General features: G+C 35.2%; 1 protein-coding gene across 1 annotated transcript in view; it reads right to left on the bottom strand.

Moving 5' to 3' along the window:
* The window catches only part of SPATA17 (spermatogenesis associated 17), a gene marked incomplete at both ends in the record, with an annotated part of 185195 nt that overhangs the window by 35431 nt on the left and 129573 nt on the right, over nucleotides 1-20191 (bottom strand). The window contains one exon of the mRNA XM_082679238.1: nucleotides 12006-12141. Within this exon, the coding sequence (XP_082535364.1) occupies nucleotides 12006-12141 (136 nt within the window). The remainder of the gene's footprint in view (nucleotides 1-12005; nucleotides 12142-20191) is intronic.

Below are 20191 nucleotides of genomic sequence, written 5' to 3'. Positions count from 1 at the left end.
GGATCAAACCCATGCCCCCTGCAGTGGAAGCATGCAGTCTTAACCACTGGACCTCCGGGGAAGTCCCATACCATGGTTTAATTTTTAAAATACTAAACTTGCCATAATTTCACTTGGGAGAGGGGATGCAGTTAGGAAAAGCTCTCCTAAGGAAGAGAGGGAGAAAACTAGTATGTCTCCTCAGTATTTGACATAAGTGAGTGACTGCCTGGATGGAAGGAATTTAAAAGAGACCAGGTGTCATAATGAGTGTGAGCTCTGTTTGGATAAGCAAAGAAAACTGAAAGAGTAATACAGCAATATTATTTTTTCTCTAATGCTGCTTACAGGCAAGTTACATGATTAAATGAAGAAGGGAGGGAAAGCAAGACATTTATAATACAACAGACAAATGACAATGTATTGCTAGTTAGACAGAATAATAAGTACCATCTAATTTTCTCTTTAAAATCCATTTATTCTTCAAAGCCCTAGACCATCATCAAGGGACCACATTTTCCAACTGAGGAATTACAGAGGAGGAAAATTAGGTATTTAAAAACATTCCAATTGTTGTGAGGAAACTCTTTGCAAATAGCTCTGGAATCGACTTAGTAAGAAAGTTAAGGTCAACATTTGTATCCTTACAACCTCTGTGCGAAATATTTTTACTACTTTTGTACCTTTAGAGTCTTTAATTGATATCCTTAAATTCAGTTGCTGCCCAGATCATCAAGTTATCACTTTTCAGTCATCTGATATTTCACAGTTGTTAAACTTTTAACATGTTAGCAGATTTAAATTTTCCCCTAATAGTTCATAACCTTATAATAGCCACCTAAAAATTAACTTGTAAATTAATCCAGAGTTAATAATGCAATTATTAATCTGGCACTTATATATGTAACAGAAATCACAAACTGTAGCCTTCTCAAAATCAGTCTGGTAGTATGGCTTTCAGCATCTTTTTAGGATGAATGTGAATGTTTAAATAACTCCATGAAGAGAGCCTTTAGGAGAAAATATATTGCACTTAGGCATAATTTGGAAAATATGCAGTTAAGTATGTTAAACTAAATTAAATCCACAACAATAATTTTTACAATGGAACAATTTCTTCAAGTGAACTCTCAAGCAGGAAATCTAGTCTGTGAAACCCATGAGTAGAGTTCTGAGCACTCCTTAGAGCACATTATATAAAGTGATATAAAGTGATAAGGAAACACACAATTAAGAGAAGTATTTGACTTGTCCCTTTTTTTTATGGTACGTGTTGCTGTAGGTTCCCTTTGCCTTTTCGTAAGACTTTAAAAATATTTTAAGCACCAACTTGGAAGTTTACCAAAACTTTTTTCAAAATACTATTTTTATACTGATATAAAATCAACTGGAAGATACAAAAGGATATAAAATGTGATCTATAAATTAAAATCCAACTTCAGGGCAAGCTTTTTACTTCTTTTGCCTTAGAAGTAACACAAGTTAGATGTTCAATATATTTAAATTTCATTATTCAATTTTTATCATATTAAAACATGAACTATACAGTATGGGACATAAATTTAAATTAATAAAAAGCAAATTAATCTTTTAATCATCTAGGACTCAGTAAATTTATTAATGTGATTTTACTATAACTTTCTAAATACAAGAGTAACTATCACAGGTTGGGTTCCAGACCACCACAATAAAGTGAATATTGTAATTGAGTCTCACATATTTTTTTGCTCTTCCAGTGCATCTGAAAGCTATGTTTACACTATACTGTAGTCTATTAAGTGTGCAATAGCATTCTGTCTAAAAACAGAATGTAAATAGGAATGATTTCTCTGTAGCATGCAATGCTGCTTGACAGAATTTTACCCACAGTAGCAGAACTTCTTTCAAAATTGGAGTCAATCCCTTCAAACCCTGCCACTGCTTTATCAACTAAGTTTATGTTGTGTTCTACATCCTTTGTCCTTTCAACAATCTATATAACATCTTCACCAGGAGCAGTTCCCATCTCAAGAAACCACTTTCTTTGCTCATCCATTAGAAGTAACTCCTTATTCATTCAAGTTTTATCATGAGATGGCAGCAATTCAGTTACATCTTCAGGCTCCACTTCTAATTCTAGTTCTCTTGCTTTCTGAAGTGACTTCCTCCACTGAAGTCTTGAAGCCCTCAAAGGCATCCACGATGGTTGGAATCAATTTCTTCCTGATAATGCTGATATTTTAACCACTTCCCATGAATTACAAATGTTCCTAATGGCTTCTAGAATGATAAATCCTTTCCAGAAAGTTTTCAATTTACATTATCTAGATCCATCAGAGGAATCACTATCTCTGGCAGCCAGGTAGAAAGTTCATTTTATTATTATTTTTACAAATAATATTCTAGTGTTCTGTATCATCTTGACACATAATCAAGATAAATTTTTAAAATGTACAAACCATTATGTATAAAGTAAGCTATAAGGCTATATTGTACAACAGAGAGAATATAGCCAATATTCTATAATAACTATAAATGGAATATAACCTTTAAAAATTATGAATCACTACGTTGTATAACTTTAACTTATATAATACTGTACAGAAATTATACTTCAGTTTTTAAAAAAAGCCTTAAAAGCAAAACAATATATATTTAACAGAAAACATATATATATATATATATATATATATATATATATACACAATATACAAAAGTTTGGTGCGTGAAAGCACAGAGTTAATATAAAACAATAAAGACTATGCAAAAATCCCAAAGCAAATAAAAAGGTAACTAAATGAAGTGAGTAATGATAGAACCATTCCCCTTTAAAATAATCCCACAAAATTAACAATTTGTTAACTTGCAAAAATATTTCCAATATTTGAGATAAAGTGTCAGTACTTTAATTTCAGCAAACTAGAGGTTTCAAGAAGCCTATCACCTAAAAATTCTAGACAAAAGATGTTAAGATCTTTTAAATGCATAAATGACGTGGGGAAAGATTAAGAGGATTCTTTGGAAGAAAGAATTGACAAGAAAGTGCAACCCAGCAAGGTCTGTAGTCAGCACATGTCCCATGGTATTTACACATCCATAGAGTCCTAACGTTTGGGTATAACATGGCACATGGTCAAGAAAGAGACATCTGGCCCTGGGGTACAATGGGAGGTTAGACCAGAGAACACGGTATAAAACCAACACTCCTGAAAAGTAACATTTTCAGCAGGTGAACTAGAAAAAGAAAAAGACCCTATTAGGGAGACTTTGAGCATACACAACCATCTCATCCTTGGATCTGAGTTGAGTGGAGAAAAGGAAAAAATTAAGTTCAGGAATCACACTGGGACTAAAAACTTTCGGAAAGAAAATTACAGAAGCAAGCTATAAAACCTCTAGCTGTCAAACAAAGATTCTGTCCTACACCACAGCGTACAGTTGCACATCTAGGGCAAACATCTTACCTGGGGTAATGTAAATTTTACGGACCTCAGAAGGAAACAGTTGCCACAGTCTCTCTAGAGCTGTACAGTGATTAATAATCTGATGGAGAGATCTCTCAATCTCAGACGTTGTTGCAGTTAGAAAATAAAGGTTTTTTTAAAAATAGGTTACCATGCTTCTTATAAAACTGTGTTCCATTATGTTCGCTCCTCACTCAAATGTAATGCTTTAGACGCAAATGCGAATTGAGCCCTTAGGTTAATAATTATACACTAATATGGTCAGTTCTGATCTATTGAAAATCTTGGATACATCACTGCACATATTATTTTTATTCACAAATTAAAATCCAAATCAGAAACTCTTGTGAACCCGTTTTTAAAACTATAATTGAAAATTACCACACAATGTAACAAACCTATCTGAAACAAAACATTGATTAAAAGCCTAAGGTAATGTAAATTTATACATCTTAACATTACACATCCAAACTATTCTATAGGTTAAACATTATTTTTTAATAAATAGTATAACACAATATTTGGCTCTGTCCTATTTTCTTAAATGCATAATAAACTAGAGTATATGCATAAACGTATACACATACAAATGCAAAATACTTTATAATAAAACATTATATAAACATATACTTTTCCTGAAGGCTACTGACCTCCAGAAGACCGATACAAGGGTAATCAGACGGGAAAACTGAAGAACTTCAGTCCCAGATATATTGTGAGAGAGACAGAAAAAGCACTTAAACTGAATATTTGATTATTGAAGGCCATCCTCATAAGCAAAATATTTTCCCTCAATTACACCTAATTATTTAATTGTTTACATTTACTAATGAAACGAAACAACACAAAACAAACAACTGTTGGGGGCTCTTTTCAGCCGGCACATAATCATCCATCAACATGTACAGAAAGATTCTTCAAATTATATGAAGCTGGTCTGTTTAAAGTGAAAGGCATATTTTATCCCAATCAATGCATAAAAGTAAAATTATCCATAACTGAGGCATGTTTCTCTGCTGTACAGTTCAGCTGTAATGATCCCCACACACTGCTCTTGCACATCAATTATGATAATCATAATCACGGTCATTAAGCTGGATGTTCATTATTATCAGGATGCTGGTGACAGCAGATTCAATCATCGGGTGCCATGGGCAAGCAGTCACAGTCCCACCCAAGTTTCTGCAGACAGCGATGTGCCACATTAAATCTATGATGTGTTCCACATCCCACTCCATTCCAAAAGCCATAGACGGTAAAGGTCAACTTTATGTTCTGTGCAATATGCTTAGGTTTTCTAAATTAATTCTATGGAGTACTAGGTATTTTTATGCTTTGTAGCTTATAAAATCCTGTTTAGGACCAAAATGCATGTGAAAATAACAAAGAAGGCCTGCTCTACTGTTGTAATTCACCTATAATAAGGCAGATGAGGAGAGGCTCTGTCAACACGAACCATCTTAAAAGTCTCTGCTTGAATTTTGCAAGTAAGGAAAAACACGAAATGGTTCTATTACAATCAGTTGTCTAAAATGCACATGAAACTCATTCTAATTCAGATAAAGGCCTCAGACTATTATTTCTGCTTCAGTAAATATGAACATATGTGAATGTTTTGACAATCAAAAGAATGTTTTCCATATACGGAATTTTTTCTTGTCCAACTTCAACCTAGCCAGATAGATGAAATTAATGGCGACTGATAGAGTCTCCTTATTTAATTTCATTTCTATTTTAAACATTGAGATCAGCACAACAAAGAATTTATAAATCCAAAGTATTTACCTGAACTTAAAGTTTGACCATTTAAGACACAGACCTACATTCTAACAATTTAACTTGGGGCATTTTACAATTAAATAACAGAAAAAGGAGGAAGTTACATGATACGGACATTAGTGCATCATTGATTTCCATACTTTCACAAAATGATATATAATTACAAGAGACAAAGAAGGACACTACATAATGATCAAGGGATCAATCCAAGAAGATATAACAATTGTAAATATTTATGTACCCAACATAGGAGAACCTGAATACACAAGGCAAATGCTAACAGCCATAAAAGGGGACTTTAACACCCCACTTTCACCAATGGACAGATCATCCAAAATGAAAATAAATAAGGAAACACAAGCTTTAAATGATACATTAAACAAGATGGACTTAATTGATATTTATAGGATATTCCATCCAAAAACAACAGAATACACTTTCTTCTCAAGTGCTCATGGAACATTCTCCAGGATAGATCATATCTTGGGTCACAAAGCAAGCTTCGGTAAATTTAAGAAAATTGAAATTGTATCAAGTATCTTTTCCAACAACAATGCTATGAGACTAGATATCAATTACAAGAAAAAAATCTGTAAAAAATACAAACACATGGAGGCTAAACAATACACTACTTAATAACCAAGAGATCACTGAAGAAATCAAAGAGGAAATTAAAAAATACCTAGAAATAAATGACAATGAAAACACAACGACCCAAAACCTCTGGAATGCCGCAAAAGCAGTTCTAAGAGGGAAGTTTATAGCAATAGAATCCTACCACAAGAAACATCTCACATAAACAACCTAACCTTATACCTAAAGCAATTAGAGAAAGAAGAACAAAAAAAAACCCCAAAGGTAGCTGAAGGAAAGAAATCATAAAGATCAGATATGAAATAGAAATGAAGGAAATGACAGCAAACATCAATAAAACTAAAGGCTGGTTCTTTGAGAAGATACACAAAATTGATAAACCATTAGCCAGACTCATCAAGAAAAAAAGGGAGAAGACTCAAATCAATAGAATTCGAAATGCAAAAGGAGAAGTAACAACTGACACTGCAAAAATTCAAAGGATCATGAGAGATTACTACAAGCAACTATATGCCAATAAAATGGACAACCTGGAAGAAATGGACAAATTCTTAGAAAAGCACAACCCTCCGAGACTGAACCAGGAAGAAATAGAAAATATAAACAGACCAATCACAAGCACTGAAATTGAGACTATGATTCAAAATCTTCTAACAAACAAAAGCCCAGGAACAGATGGTTTCACAGGCGAATTCTATCAAACATTTAGAGAAGAGCTAACACCTATCCTTCTCAAACCCTTCGAAAATATAGCAGAGGGAGGAACACTCCCAAACTCATTCTACAAGGCCACCATCACCCTGATAGCAAAACCAAAGATGTCACAAATAAATAAAACTACAGACCAATATCACTGATGAACACAGACGCAAAAATCCTCACCACAAGACTAGCAAACGGAATCCAACAACAATTAAAAGGATCATACACCATGATCAAGTGGGGTTTCTCCCAGGAATGCAAGGATTCCTCAATATATGCAAATCAGTCAATGTGATAAACCATATTAACAAATTGAAGGAGAAAAACCATATGATCATCTCAATAGATGCAGAAAAAGCTTTTGACAAAATTCAACACCGTTTATGATAAAAACCCTCCAGAAACTAGGCATAGAGGTTACTTAACTCAACATAATAAAGACCATATATGACAAACCGACAGCCAACATCACTCTCAATGGCGAAAAACTGAAACCATTTCCTCTAAGATCAGAAACAAGACAAGGCTGTCCACTCTCACCACTATTATTCAACATAGTTTTGGAAGTTTTAGCCACAGCAATCACAGAAGAAAAAGAAATAAAAGGAATCCAAATTGGAAAAGAAGAAGTAAAGTTGTCACTGTCTGCAGATGACATGATACTATACATAGAGAATCCTAAAGATGCCACCAGAAAACTACTAAAGCTAATCAATGAATTTGTTAAAGTAGTAGGATACAAAATCAATGCACAGAAATCACTTGTATTTCTATACACTAAGGATGAAAAATCTGAAAGAGAAATAAAGGAAACACTCCCATTTACCATTGCAACAAAAAGAATAAAATACCTAGGAATAAACCAACCTAAGGAGACAAAAGACCTGTATGCAGAAAACTATAAGACACTGATGAAAGAAATTAAAGATGATACAAACACACGTTCTTGGATTGGAAGAATCAATATTGTGAAAATGACTATACTACCCAAAGCAATCCACAGATTCAATGCAATCGCTATCAAACTACCAATGGCATTTTTCACAGAACTAGAACAAAAAATTTCACAATTTGTATGAAAACATAAAAGACCCCGAACAGCCAAAACAATCTGGAGAAAGAAAAACGGAGCTGGAGAAATCAGGCTCCCGGACTTCAGCCTATACTACAAAGCTACAGTAATCAAGACAGTATGGTACTGGCACAAAAACAGAAAGATAGATCAATGGAACAGGATAGAAAGCCCAGAGATAAACCCACGCACCTATGGCCCACTCATCTATGACAAAGGAGGCAAGGATATACAATGGAGAAAAGAGAAAAGACAGTCTCTTCAATAAGTGGTGCTGGGAAAACTGGACAGCTACATGTAAAGAAATGAAATTAGAACACTCCCTAACAACATACACAAAAATAAACTCAAAATGGATTAAAGATCTAAATGTAAGGCCAGATACTATAAAACTCTTAGAGGAAAACATAGGCAGAACACTGTATGACATACATCACAGCAAGAACCTTTTTGATCCACCTCCTAGAGAAATGGAAATTAAAAGAGAAAAGAATAAATGGGACCTAATGAAACTTAAAAGCTTTTGCACAGCAAAGGAAACCATAAACAAGACAAAAAGACAACCCCCAGAATGGGAGAAAATATTTGCAAATGAAGCAACTGACAAAGGATTAATCTCCAAAATTTATAAGCAGTTCATGCAGCTCAATATCAAAAAAACAAACAACCCAATCCAAAAATGGCAGAAGACCTGAATAGACATTTCCCCAAAGACGATATACAGATTGCCAACAAACACTTGAAAGGATGCTCAACATCACTAATCATTAGAGAAATGCAAATCAAAACTACAGTGAGGTATCACCTCACACCATTCAGTATGGCCATCATCAAAAAATCTACAAACAATAAATGCTGGAGAGGGTGTGGAGAAAAGGGAACCCTATTGCACTGTTTTTGGAAATGTAAATTGATACAACCACTATGGAGAACAGTATGGAGGTTCCTTAAAAAACTAAAAATAGAATTACCATACGACCCAGCAATCCCACTACTGGGCATATACCCTGAGAAAACCATAATTCAAAAAGAGTCATGTACCACAGTGTTCAGTGCAGCTCTATTTACAACATCCAGGACATGGAAGCAACCTAAGTGTCCATTGACAGATGAATGGATAAAGAAGCTGTGGCACACATATACAATGGAATATTACTCAGCCTTAAGAAGAAATGAAATTGAGTTATTTGTAGTGAGGTGGATGGACCTAGAGACTGTCATACAGTGAAGTAAGCCAGAAAGAGAAAAATAAATACCATATGCTAACACATACATATGGAATCTAAAAAAAAAAAAAAAAAAAAAAAAAAAGGTTCTGAAGAACCTAGGGGCAGGACAGGAATAAAGATGCAGACATAGAGAATGGACTTGAGGACATGATGGGGAGGGAGAAGGGTAAGCTGGGACGAAGTGAGAGAGTGGCATGGATATATATACACTACCAAATGTAAAATAGCTAGTGGGAAGCAGCTGCATAGCACAGGGAGATCAGCTCAGTGCTTTGTGACCACCTAGAGGGGTGGGAAAGGGAGGATGGGAGGGAGACGCAAGAGGGAGGAGTTATGGGGATATATGTATACGTATAGCTGATTCACTTTGTTATACAGCAGAAACTAACACACCATTGTAAAGCAATTATACTCCAATAAAGATGTTTAAAAAAATGATATATATATATTATTTTTCATTATTGATTTTCATAATTTTGGGAAAAAGTAATATTATTTGCTTGCAATCTGCTGACTTTGTGATGTCTTTGTATAGTGTTCTTCATATTAATAAAATTAAAAATAATATTAAGTACTATTTGATTATTAATTGATGTAATGTGAATGCGGTTAGAGAAAGCAAACATGATTTTTCTCTCAACTGATACCCTTTATCCCAGTTGTGTAGCAAATCATCTGGAAATTATAACCTCCATGCTTAAAGATGACAGAAGAGAAAGAAAATTCTTCAGGCAGACACTCTTAAAACATGATGGAAAGGGTGGAGATCAGGAACCAAATGTATTTAATTGAGCTGTTTCTTGGCTGAAGTGAATCTACTGCATTGAACTAAATCTTATTTGCATTTAAATATTTGTAAATAGTCCATCTTCCAATAGAAGCATAAAACTACACCAGTGTTTTCCTTCTCCAACATTTTGAACTCAACAACTCACTAAAACTATTCTTCATCTACTAATATGAGTAAGTGATGGTCTCACAACTCCAAGGTCAAGAAACAAAGTTTTATATAAAATAAAGAAAAATAAGCCTGCTTTTAGTTATTTATTGGGCACAAGTCTCACCCAAATCGCTTTCAGCAAATCAAAACATAAAATATTTTCATGTAAACAATAGAATGACTACCCTTATACTTTGTAGACTCTATTGGCAACACAGGAATAATTTGTTCATCTAATATGGTTATTTTAAGAGATCAGAAGAAGGGGGAAGAAGGATATGAGGAGGGGAGGGAGAAATTTAAATTTGTATTTAATATTTTTCTACGTGGTTTTCTGCAAGTGGATTAATGATTTATTAAGACATAAAGAATCCCTACACTTTTTCTCTTAGTTTTCAGGGTCTGCAAGAACAATTATTTGTCATTAACTTTTCAAGTATGTGTACTTTCTAAACGTATACAGAGGCACACAATGATTCCTCCAAAAGAACAAAATAAACATTTTTTTTTTAGTGAGTATCTGAGAATTTCTGCAAGTTGCTTACTTCAGTTAGATAAATGCATAGTCTTGGAATATGTAAAAATATATGAATGAACCTGTTGCATAAAACCAAAAAGTACTGTATTATTTTAGGAAAGAAACATTGGCACAAGGATTTTTCTCACTCTGAAGTAGCTTGATGTCCTAAGGTAGGTAAGTCATTTACATTTTAAAGAAATGAGAATTTCCTTGAATTAAATAGGATGGTGAGGGCATAACAGCAAAAAAAAAACCCCACAAAACTTTACATCAAATAGAAAAATGAGAGGTAGATCACATTATGTACATTCAAAATACAAAATTAAATAGTTTAAAAATCATATTAAACCCATATTCTGAATGGTTGCATATTAGGTAAAAACAAATGCCTAGAATAGTCTTACCATGGATTTTTATGAAATAATATTGTTATCAACTTTTAGGTTTTTCAATCAGTGGACCAGACTGAACTACTCCTTGTATTTCTTATGCCATGGAATTACTATTTAGTGTTTTAGAAGACCATTTTAAAAAAAATAATAAAAGACTTAGTAGCTGTAAAAGAAAAAGGCACTTTCCAAAGAATCCAAGTTACTCCCCAGCACGAGTTCCCTTTGACATTCCTATATTTAAAATGTCCTTAAAAAAAGAAATTTTCTTAGAATTTGGTAGAGAAAGATCTTGTTTCCCTTAAGGGTCTAGTGTATCTTTTCCTCTTGAATAGTGAGGATGCCTCTGCAACTTGTGTTCTCTCTGTCTTTGCCACCCACATGCTGCAATTCCTAAGTCACTTCCCACCATACTCATAGTCCCCCTTTATTTTGTGTGCACAGCCACTCTTCTCATCTAAGATCATTTTCCCTTATTTAAATTTCTAGAATATGACCTGTGCTGTATTTGCCATTTGATAAGGTGCCTTAAATCCTTTTGGTAGGAGACTGTGTGTAAATGAATAAATCCTCATTGACAGACGATTAATAGGAATAGGCCTGGTAGTATATGGAACTCAAGAGCCCTAACCCCTTCCAGAAAATCACTGCCTACTTCATTTTATCTGTATAATTTTAGCATGAATAAGTTTGAGTTTCTAACTGCTAGACAATAGGTTAAACACATAGTAAGAACTTTCCTCTTTACCTCCTATAGTGTAAGACACGTGAGTGTTTACGCAATCTAGAAATTTTCATTTAAGTGCTAGCAACTATAATTCTGGAATCAGAAAATAAATATTTGCTTTTTTCTTTTCTATACCATATATATATATAGATAGGATATCACATATATCTCCCTCCCTCCCTCCCTTCCTTCCTCCCTCCCTCCCTCCCTCTCTTCCTTCCTTCCTTCCTTCCTTCCTACCTACCTACCTATCTACATACACACAGAGATTGAGAGAAAGCAGGAAAGCACTGATCTCCCTGCCTGAGAGTTAGCTTAACTCTATTCCACAGATTCAGACTCTGACCCTAATTGGCTTCGCCAAAGCTAATGATCCATGCCATTTGATCACAGGGTAGCTGAACCATAAAACACAAGAACACAACATCAAAAAAAAACCAAAACCCACGAAAAACTTAAATCTTTTACTGACATAGTAAGCAGCACTATCTTCACATAAAATAGCTATAAATAATTTTGTAACCATGAAGGTGTTAGTTGTAATGAGAATATTTATATTTGCTATAATCAGTGTATATTTTTAGCCTTTTAAAAGAAACACTACTTTCTTTTTAATGTTGCATCAACTCACCTTGTCACAGATCCATTTCTTAGGATTTTCATCTCGGAAATGTTGACTTCCATAAGCATCAGGACCATACTTGCTTGATAAATGCATTGTCGGGATGTACTTTTTATTTTTATGGTAGGAAGAAAATGGCAAAAACCTGAAAGAACATTTAGGTAATAGTCTTAATTTTATTTCTAGAGACATTTGATTAAAAAAAATAAGAAGTAGTAAATTACAGTGAAAATAATACATGGCTTGGAATCAGAATACCAGGTTTTCGCTTCAGTCTCTGCCACTGACTATCTCTGTGACTAACTTCTATGAATCTTCATTTCTTATTCTGCAAGTGGAGGTACTAAAACTTCACAGAATTTTTGTGAGCCTCAAATATTTTCTAAATATAGAAAATGTTAAATAATAAATTTATTAATTAATTATGCCAAATAATTCAAAACATCATGTAAGTAAAAATGCCCTTAACTTTAAGATGGTAGTCCCCAGATGAAAAGGATGGCCAGCACTGGCAACTCTTATTGAAATGGGCTTCTTCAAATCTTAATTTACCCAAAAAATAAAGACAGTTTGGTACAGGTTATAGATAATGACCCTTTTGAGTTAGTCAGACCTATATTCACATCTTAGCTTTGCCTTGCTACCTGTGTTCCCTCATGCAAGTTGCCTGACCTGTAAAAGATTTTAATTATAGGGAAATTGGAAAGAATGAACAGCTTAATATATACAAAACTTTACATGGAGGCTGAAAACAGTAAGTCTTCAATAAATAATGGGGGTGCTAAAGTAGAAGGAGCTTATTGTTGTAGCTCTCATTATCATCATTATCATCATTATCACCATCATCATCACCATCATTATCATCATCACTACCACCACCACCACCATTACCATCACCATCATCATCATCACCACCACCATTACCATTATCATCATCACCACCATCACCATCATCATTACCACCACCACCACCACGATTACCATCACCACCATCATTGTCATCGTCACCACCATCATCACCACCACCACCACCACGATTACCATTATCATCATCATCACCACCATCACCATCATCATCACCACCACCACCACCATTACCATCATCACCATCATCATCACCATCATCACCATCATAATCATCATCATCATCACCATCATCACCATCATCATCATCACCACCACCATCATCATCACCATCATCATCATCACCATCATCATTACTTTTAATGTTATTTTGATCAACATAAAAAATGAAAATTTTAAACTCTCACAGGACAACTAAGATTGTGATGTATCTTTAGTGTAACCTGACGAATTGTTTAATCCCTCATCAAAACTTTCTGAAATAAAAGTAAAGGAATAAAAAACTTTGTAAACTCACAAGAAAGAGGACAAAAGAGAAGAAACAGAAGATGAAAATGCTAACATTTTGGCAGGTGGAAAGCAGAGAGAAAATTTAAAAACTGAAATCTAAGTTCCAGAAGAGGGAGAGGCCAAAGAGAAATGAAGCCATTAGTCCTGCAGAATCCTGGAAGAGTCTAGAAGTTACTGCAGTGGGTGAGAGTGAAGAATAAGGCTGAAGACAGGTGAAAAACCTATGCCATGAATAATTAAATACCCAGGTTCCTCTCTCAGTCCATGTATCCAAAAAAAATAGTGTATTCTCAGAAAACTTTACACTGGAGAGCTCTGGTCTCAGGGAAAGCAGGAACCACGGAAGGCCAGAGTGAGGCACCAAATGGAATATATGAATTTCAATTCAAAGACTACTCATTGAAATCTTCCCTTGCTCATCTCGAAGTAACCTGGGAGCTGGACTAACAGATTTCAGAAGAGTAATTGTATCATCTCAAAAGATACTGAGAGCGCCCAGAGAAACAACTTCAAATATCAACATTTGGAGATCTCTTAACTAAAAGGTCATATCACAGTGCAACAAAGTCTATCAGTCAAAAAGCCACTCTCGCACACAAATAAACTTTTTAAACCGATTTTTAGAGTCTCCTTTTTAATATGAATTTAAGAATAGATTACCAACTGGGGAAACTACCAACATGAAAGAAAGACATATATCTAAACATAAAAGATAACCTAGAGGAAACATATAGGAAACAGGAGCAAACGTCAGAAAATTCTAATTAATATAATCAATGGAGACATGGTGTCAAAGAAATTAGAGCTAGATCCTGATTTAAATACAAGAAACATTTAGAGGGAAACAGCAAGCTCTGGAAAATAAATATATACAGCTAAATTAAATATTCTGCCCAGAAAAATATTTTGAAATTCAGACTTTGAAACAATAAAGTTGAGGTTCAACAAATTTATTGAGCATATACCGATATTTTCACATATATTATCTCATTTAATTAAGACAAAGAAGGGGCCTTTTCAAAAATCTCGGTTAAATTGAAAAAAAAATTGCCATTATATTCATAAATTTGTTTAAAAAATAATAAGCTTAGGAAATGTGGTGTTATTTCATCAATTTTCACACCTCTCTACAATTTCTTTTTAATGTTTATTAAGGAACTCCTTTTAACTATTTTTCCTAAGAAAATATTCTCTAAGCCTATTTAAGATAAAAAATAAACAGAACACAGAGCTTTGAATTATACAAAATTACACAGGCATGTATTATATATGCTCTTGAGAAAAGAGCTCTCATTTAAGACAGATTATGGTCCTTCCAGTGCTAATTTGCACATGGGATGGACATCACACTTACAAAAAGTTAATGTGGCCCCAATGTCCCTGAGTATACAGAGGAGGTGCTGTAAGCTGGCTGCTGTACTTAAACTTTTTATCACTTCTGAATTGCATTTTAATAGTACATTTTTCTTTTGTGTCTGAACAAAATTTGCTTTCTCAAGGGACTGGATGGCTGAGAAGACAAGGCCGCAAGACTAGGTATTTCCCTGCACATGAATTAATATTAATTTCATTGAGCCATAATGTTTCATTAAGGTAACATGTAATGCATATTCTTAAGTGCACACATGTATGTGTATATATGTATATACATTGAAAAATATTTAGATGTTTTATAAATAATATTTTAAAATTTGTCTTCAAATTCAGAAGAAATTATTTAATTGTCAAATAGAATTTGCTCTATAAAAGTATAAACAGCTATGAAAACCCTAGAAATCAATTGAGTTTACAATCAAAAGTTTGTATAATGGTCAATTTTACTTTTAAAATGGTATCTTTACCAGTTTTAAATATATATTCAGATATGCTTTATGCTTGCAGTGCATACTTTTCAATTAACTGAACATCACATTAAAGAAGAAGATGATATGGGTTTGCCTGTTAATTTTTAAAATCTCATCAGAGATACAGGTCTGGCAGAAATTCTTAAATTCAATGTGGAGATACAGTGATATATACAAACAAGTCAGTACTTGAATGTCTGCAGAGTTAGAGAAGAATTGGTAGGGGTCTCAGGAAGCAAAAATTAAAATTAACCAATTAGCTTCAGGGAAAGTAAGTCCACTGCAAATATAAAGTCTTTATTCTTTGAGTATTAATATACTTAATATTATTTTCCAAATAAGAAGACTAACAAATTACACTTATCTTTGTTTTCTTTATTACCTTTCATCCTCCCCTCCTTTTTGTTTATAGTCCTACTACTGTCACTCATAATTCTAGGTTTTCCTCCAACCTATTTATTTCACTGCCAGATACTTCAAATCTCCAATTACGGAACCCTATTACCTATTGATTCAAACCTATATTCTTCAGCCCAGCAGTCAGGCTTCTTAGAATACACTGGGTCTCTTCAATCTCCTACCACTCCTTACCTGACGTCTTTTGATGTCATTCTCCTTCCTCCCTCCCTCCCTCCTTCCCTTCCTTCATTCTTTCTCTGTTTCCTCCATTCCTGTCTTTCTATCCCAGCTCTGCCTTTGTCCATCTTCCTCTTCCTGAAATACTGATCCAAGTACTACTTATCTTTCAAAATCTGGCTTAACACCCAGCTTCCTAATCGTCCTACTCCAACCCACACTAATTTCTCTACTCTCTTAATATTTATTCATTAAACAAACATTAAATGAAATGCTTTTATATACTAAACACTTTGAAAAACACTGGGATTTAATGCTGGAAGATGCAGTATACCTAAAAGGAATTCACCTTATAACAGGGGCTGGAGAATGAGACAACACAGTAGAATGTGTTGGTTTTGTGATAAATACATGCACAAGAGGCAATTAGGACACAGAGGAAGGTTTATTTATATACGCATATGTGCTTGTAACATGCACATATATATGCATGTGGGGGTGGTTACTGGCAGGGAGTTGCGGGGCGGGGCATGGAAAAGCTGTCTTCCCAGACCATGTATGTCAGAGCTGTGTACTAGACATGTAGAGTTAGTCAAGTTAAGAAGCTGGTGAAGACTATTTTAGACAGAAGAAACAACATACACAAAGATATGGAGGTGAGTTAGAGCATAAAAAGGGATGCTGAAGAAACGGAAAGGGGTTCAACATAACTAGAAAATTGAGTTCTTTATGAAGGAAGCAAAGGAGATCGTGAACAGCTTTATAGTGAAGATGAGATTGCCCATGGAAACTATGCATAGAAATATATTACCGATCTTCATAAATTGCTAAACATTTTTCTCCATATATATTATATATTGATTGCCCAATAGGGTAGTTATCCAAGCCACAACGAATTCTGACTTAGGTAAATCATTTCAAACTGGACATGGAGATAACGATTCATAGATATCGAGATACATAGCTATGGAACAAGTCTCAAATACCTGTTCAGGTTTCAAACATGTCCTAGAACAGCCCTCTCTCTGTTAAAGGGCTTCTAGTGAAATATATGTATTAAGCACAAAGCAGGATAAAGGGTACCTTATTACAAGTTAGGAATTTTACTCCAGATCACAATAAATTCTCCAATGAATTATGCACAGCATGCAAATAAGTCTTTTTGCCTAGGCTAGAGGCAGGAAAAAGAGCAAACTGGAGTGAGTTTGCCCCCAAATTTAAAACAGAGTGTGTAATCCACCCCTTTCAAATGTGGGGACTGCTCTCCGTTTTGCCCTGAGTCTTAACAGCCAGCAAAAATCAAAGGTGTGATAAGAGACAGATGTTCCTCCGGGGAGAAGAGCCTTCCTCTTTAACCACTGGCCAAAAAAGAAAAAGGTGGGACGGCTAAGGATTCTCCCCACTGAGAGCAACTCCAGGCCAGCACCTGACTACTAGTCTGAGGAGGTCAAGAGAAACTCTGGAGCGAGGTAGACCTCATGGAATGTGGCCCTGCATAGGATGGGTCCCCCCCAAGGAGTAGCATGCTCCCTCCTTGAGCTGAAGAGGGAGTGGATGGGGGAGAAGAAGAGAGCAGGGGAACCCAAGGGAGATGTCAGCTTCCCCTAGAGGCAGCTCCTTATGATAAGGAAATGGATACTCAGCTCTGGGCCTGTATCAGATAAGCAAATAGTAGGTATATAATAATCACTAGGGGACTTAATTCATAGTTAATTCAATCCACCACATATGTCTTAAATAACTATGCTCAGTAACATTGTGTTTAGACACTGCAGGTATAAAAAAGATGAGTAAGCAGAAGCCTCACCCTAAGACCCTTAAAATCTAATGAGGGAAAAAGACAAGTAACTACGCCAATATAAAGCAGGGGGTGTAGCAGGGTGGGGAAGCAAAGCGTTCTGATAAAGAAAAAACAAAAGAGTACGGGAACAGAAAGCACCGGGGACAATATCTAACCTGAGCTTTAACAAATGGGTCAGACTGCATTAGGCCGAAATGAAAATTGAGAAGGAAGATGTAAAAGTAGGGGACCGGTATGAGTACAGGCTGAGAGGCAAAAGCTTGGAACCCACATGTGGGGTGTTAGAAGTATGGAGCTCATTGGCCTTGAAGATGGGAAGAATGCTCTTCATAGGGTGCTTATACTGACTCCTATCAGAACAGGTAAAGAAGCTTCAGCAGTCTTAGCTTTCTTAACATCTCTGTGGAATATTATCCTCAGTTACTTTATCCTTTCCTCACAGATACTACTGCCAAACTGTAACATCACTGGGGCTCTGTGTGGCCCCCTCCCTGAGGGTGGACTTGATCATAGCATGACGAAGGCTAATAAACACTGGGGATGGAGGAAGGAGAGCCCATTACCACATTCCTCTCTCTAAAACTCTGTTGCTAAATTGGATGCCTTGTGATCCTTTGATACCAAACATGTCTGACATTTTCCATCTTTTTACTGGAAGAGGTTTCTTTTCTTACTTATGAACTCGAAAATAAATACAGGATTCTTCAACACGTTCACTCTTTCCGTTTGGGGAAAAAAGAAACAAAAATAAATACTTGTCCATCATCTCAGACTGCGTATAAAATGATTTCGTCTTCGAGTTTGGAAACCTCCTACACGTCATGGACAATAAAATGTAATGAGATGATAGCAGAACAAATAAAGTCATATGAATTTTACCGTCTTCATATTTGAATAATTGAATTTCATATGTTCAAATTGTAGTTTACTTCTACCTTAAGAGTGACTCGAAGATGCTCTTGTTTCTTTCTTTCTTTTTTTTATTATTTATTTATTTATTTTTGGCTGCGTTGGGTCTTCATTGCTGCGCGTGGGCTTTCTCTTGTTGCGGAGCACGGGCTCAGTAGTTGTGGCGCACGGGCTTAGTTGCTCCGCAGCATGTGGGATCTTCCCAGACCAGAGCTCGAACCTGTGTCCCCTGCATTGGCAGGCGGACTCCCAACCACTGCGCCACCAGGGAAGTCCCAGAAGATGCTATTGTTTCTTAACTACTGAGGTAATAAATGACCAAAGAATCTCTCCGAAAAATCAATTATCTGTTTTATTGTATATGCTACACAGAATGCAAAACATGCCAATTATTTTTTGTTGTTCTTACAGCAGAACTGTAGAACATGCTGAAGAAATCACAAGCTGCGTTAATAGAGATCTTGGGCTATGAGCAACCTGTCTCGTTCCAATCATTAACAACACTGGGAGGGCAGACACGCCTAAACGGGATACAGGAGTCGGTACTGGGATTCACTCCAGGATCTCTGCTGAAAAGCTCTACCTAAAATACTTGCGGGCTTCGCTGGTGGCGCAGTGGTTAAGAATCCGCCCGCCAATGCGGGGGACACGGATTCGAGCCCTGGTCCGGGAAGATCCCACATGCCGTGGAGCAACTAAGTCCGCGAGCCACAACTACTGAAGCCCATGTGCCTAGAGCCCGTGCTCCGCAACAAAAGAAGCCACCACAATGAGAAGCCCGCGCACCTCAACAGAGTAGCCCCTGCTCGCCTCAACTAGAGAAAGCCCCGCAGCAACGAACACCCAATGCAGCCAAAAATAAAAATAAATTTATTAAAAATAAAATAAAATAAAATACTTGCAAAAGGAGCAGCAAGGATTAAGAGTTTTGTAATGCTCAAAATAGAGCAGTTATTTAAATGGGGTATAAAAAAGGAGAACAGGAGGGGAAAAAAATCCACTATGGGCTAATTAAGGGAAAGCAATTCTCTTAATTCCAGAGGCAATTCCCTCTGCTCTACAAAACTTAATTCGACAAGCAAGGACACCTAGGTATAGAAGTTTGAAAAGAGTTGATGAAAGAATCAGAAGAGAAAATATGAACAAAGGAAGTTGATTTAATCTACTAATCAACAAACAAAAAACTTTCATGTTATCATAAAAGTACACCTGCTCAAAAATTACATATTTTATTAGATTCTAATATTTTAATCATTATTATAATATAGAAAATAGTAAATTTAATGTTTTGAGGGCTGAATTAAAACCAGTTCATTTCTAGTCTCATTGTCAGATGACTTAGTTCTCATTAACCAGTTGTAGCATTTCTTTTAAGACAAAACATTTTGAAAAACCACACAACTGGAAATATACAAATTATTTGTGTTAATTATATTTGAAATAGGATGAGATATATTTTAAACTTGTAGTATAATTCATAATGAATACTGACTTAATATAATGAATTAATAATAAATATATACACAGTTCATGATATATATAAGTGAAACCATTGTGCTGGACAGTGCAATATGTCAATTATATCTCAATAAAACTGGAAAATATAAATATTAAATAATTTTAGCCCTTCTGAAAAAAATCAGGTCAACTGTCCAATTCATTAAAATGGGCCATAAAATGTTGAATTTTTT

Source organism: Grampus griseus (genome assembly GCF_964374135.1).
Source record: "Grampus griseus genome assembly, chromosome: 1".
In the NCBI taxonomy this organism is placed as follows: Eukaryota; Metazoa; Chordata; class Mammalia; order Artiodactyla; family Delphinidae; genus Grampus; species Grampus griseus.
The sequence above is the reverse complement of the archived record's forward strand: the minus strand, read 5'-3'. Positions and strand labels throughout refer to the sequence as shown.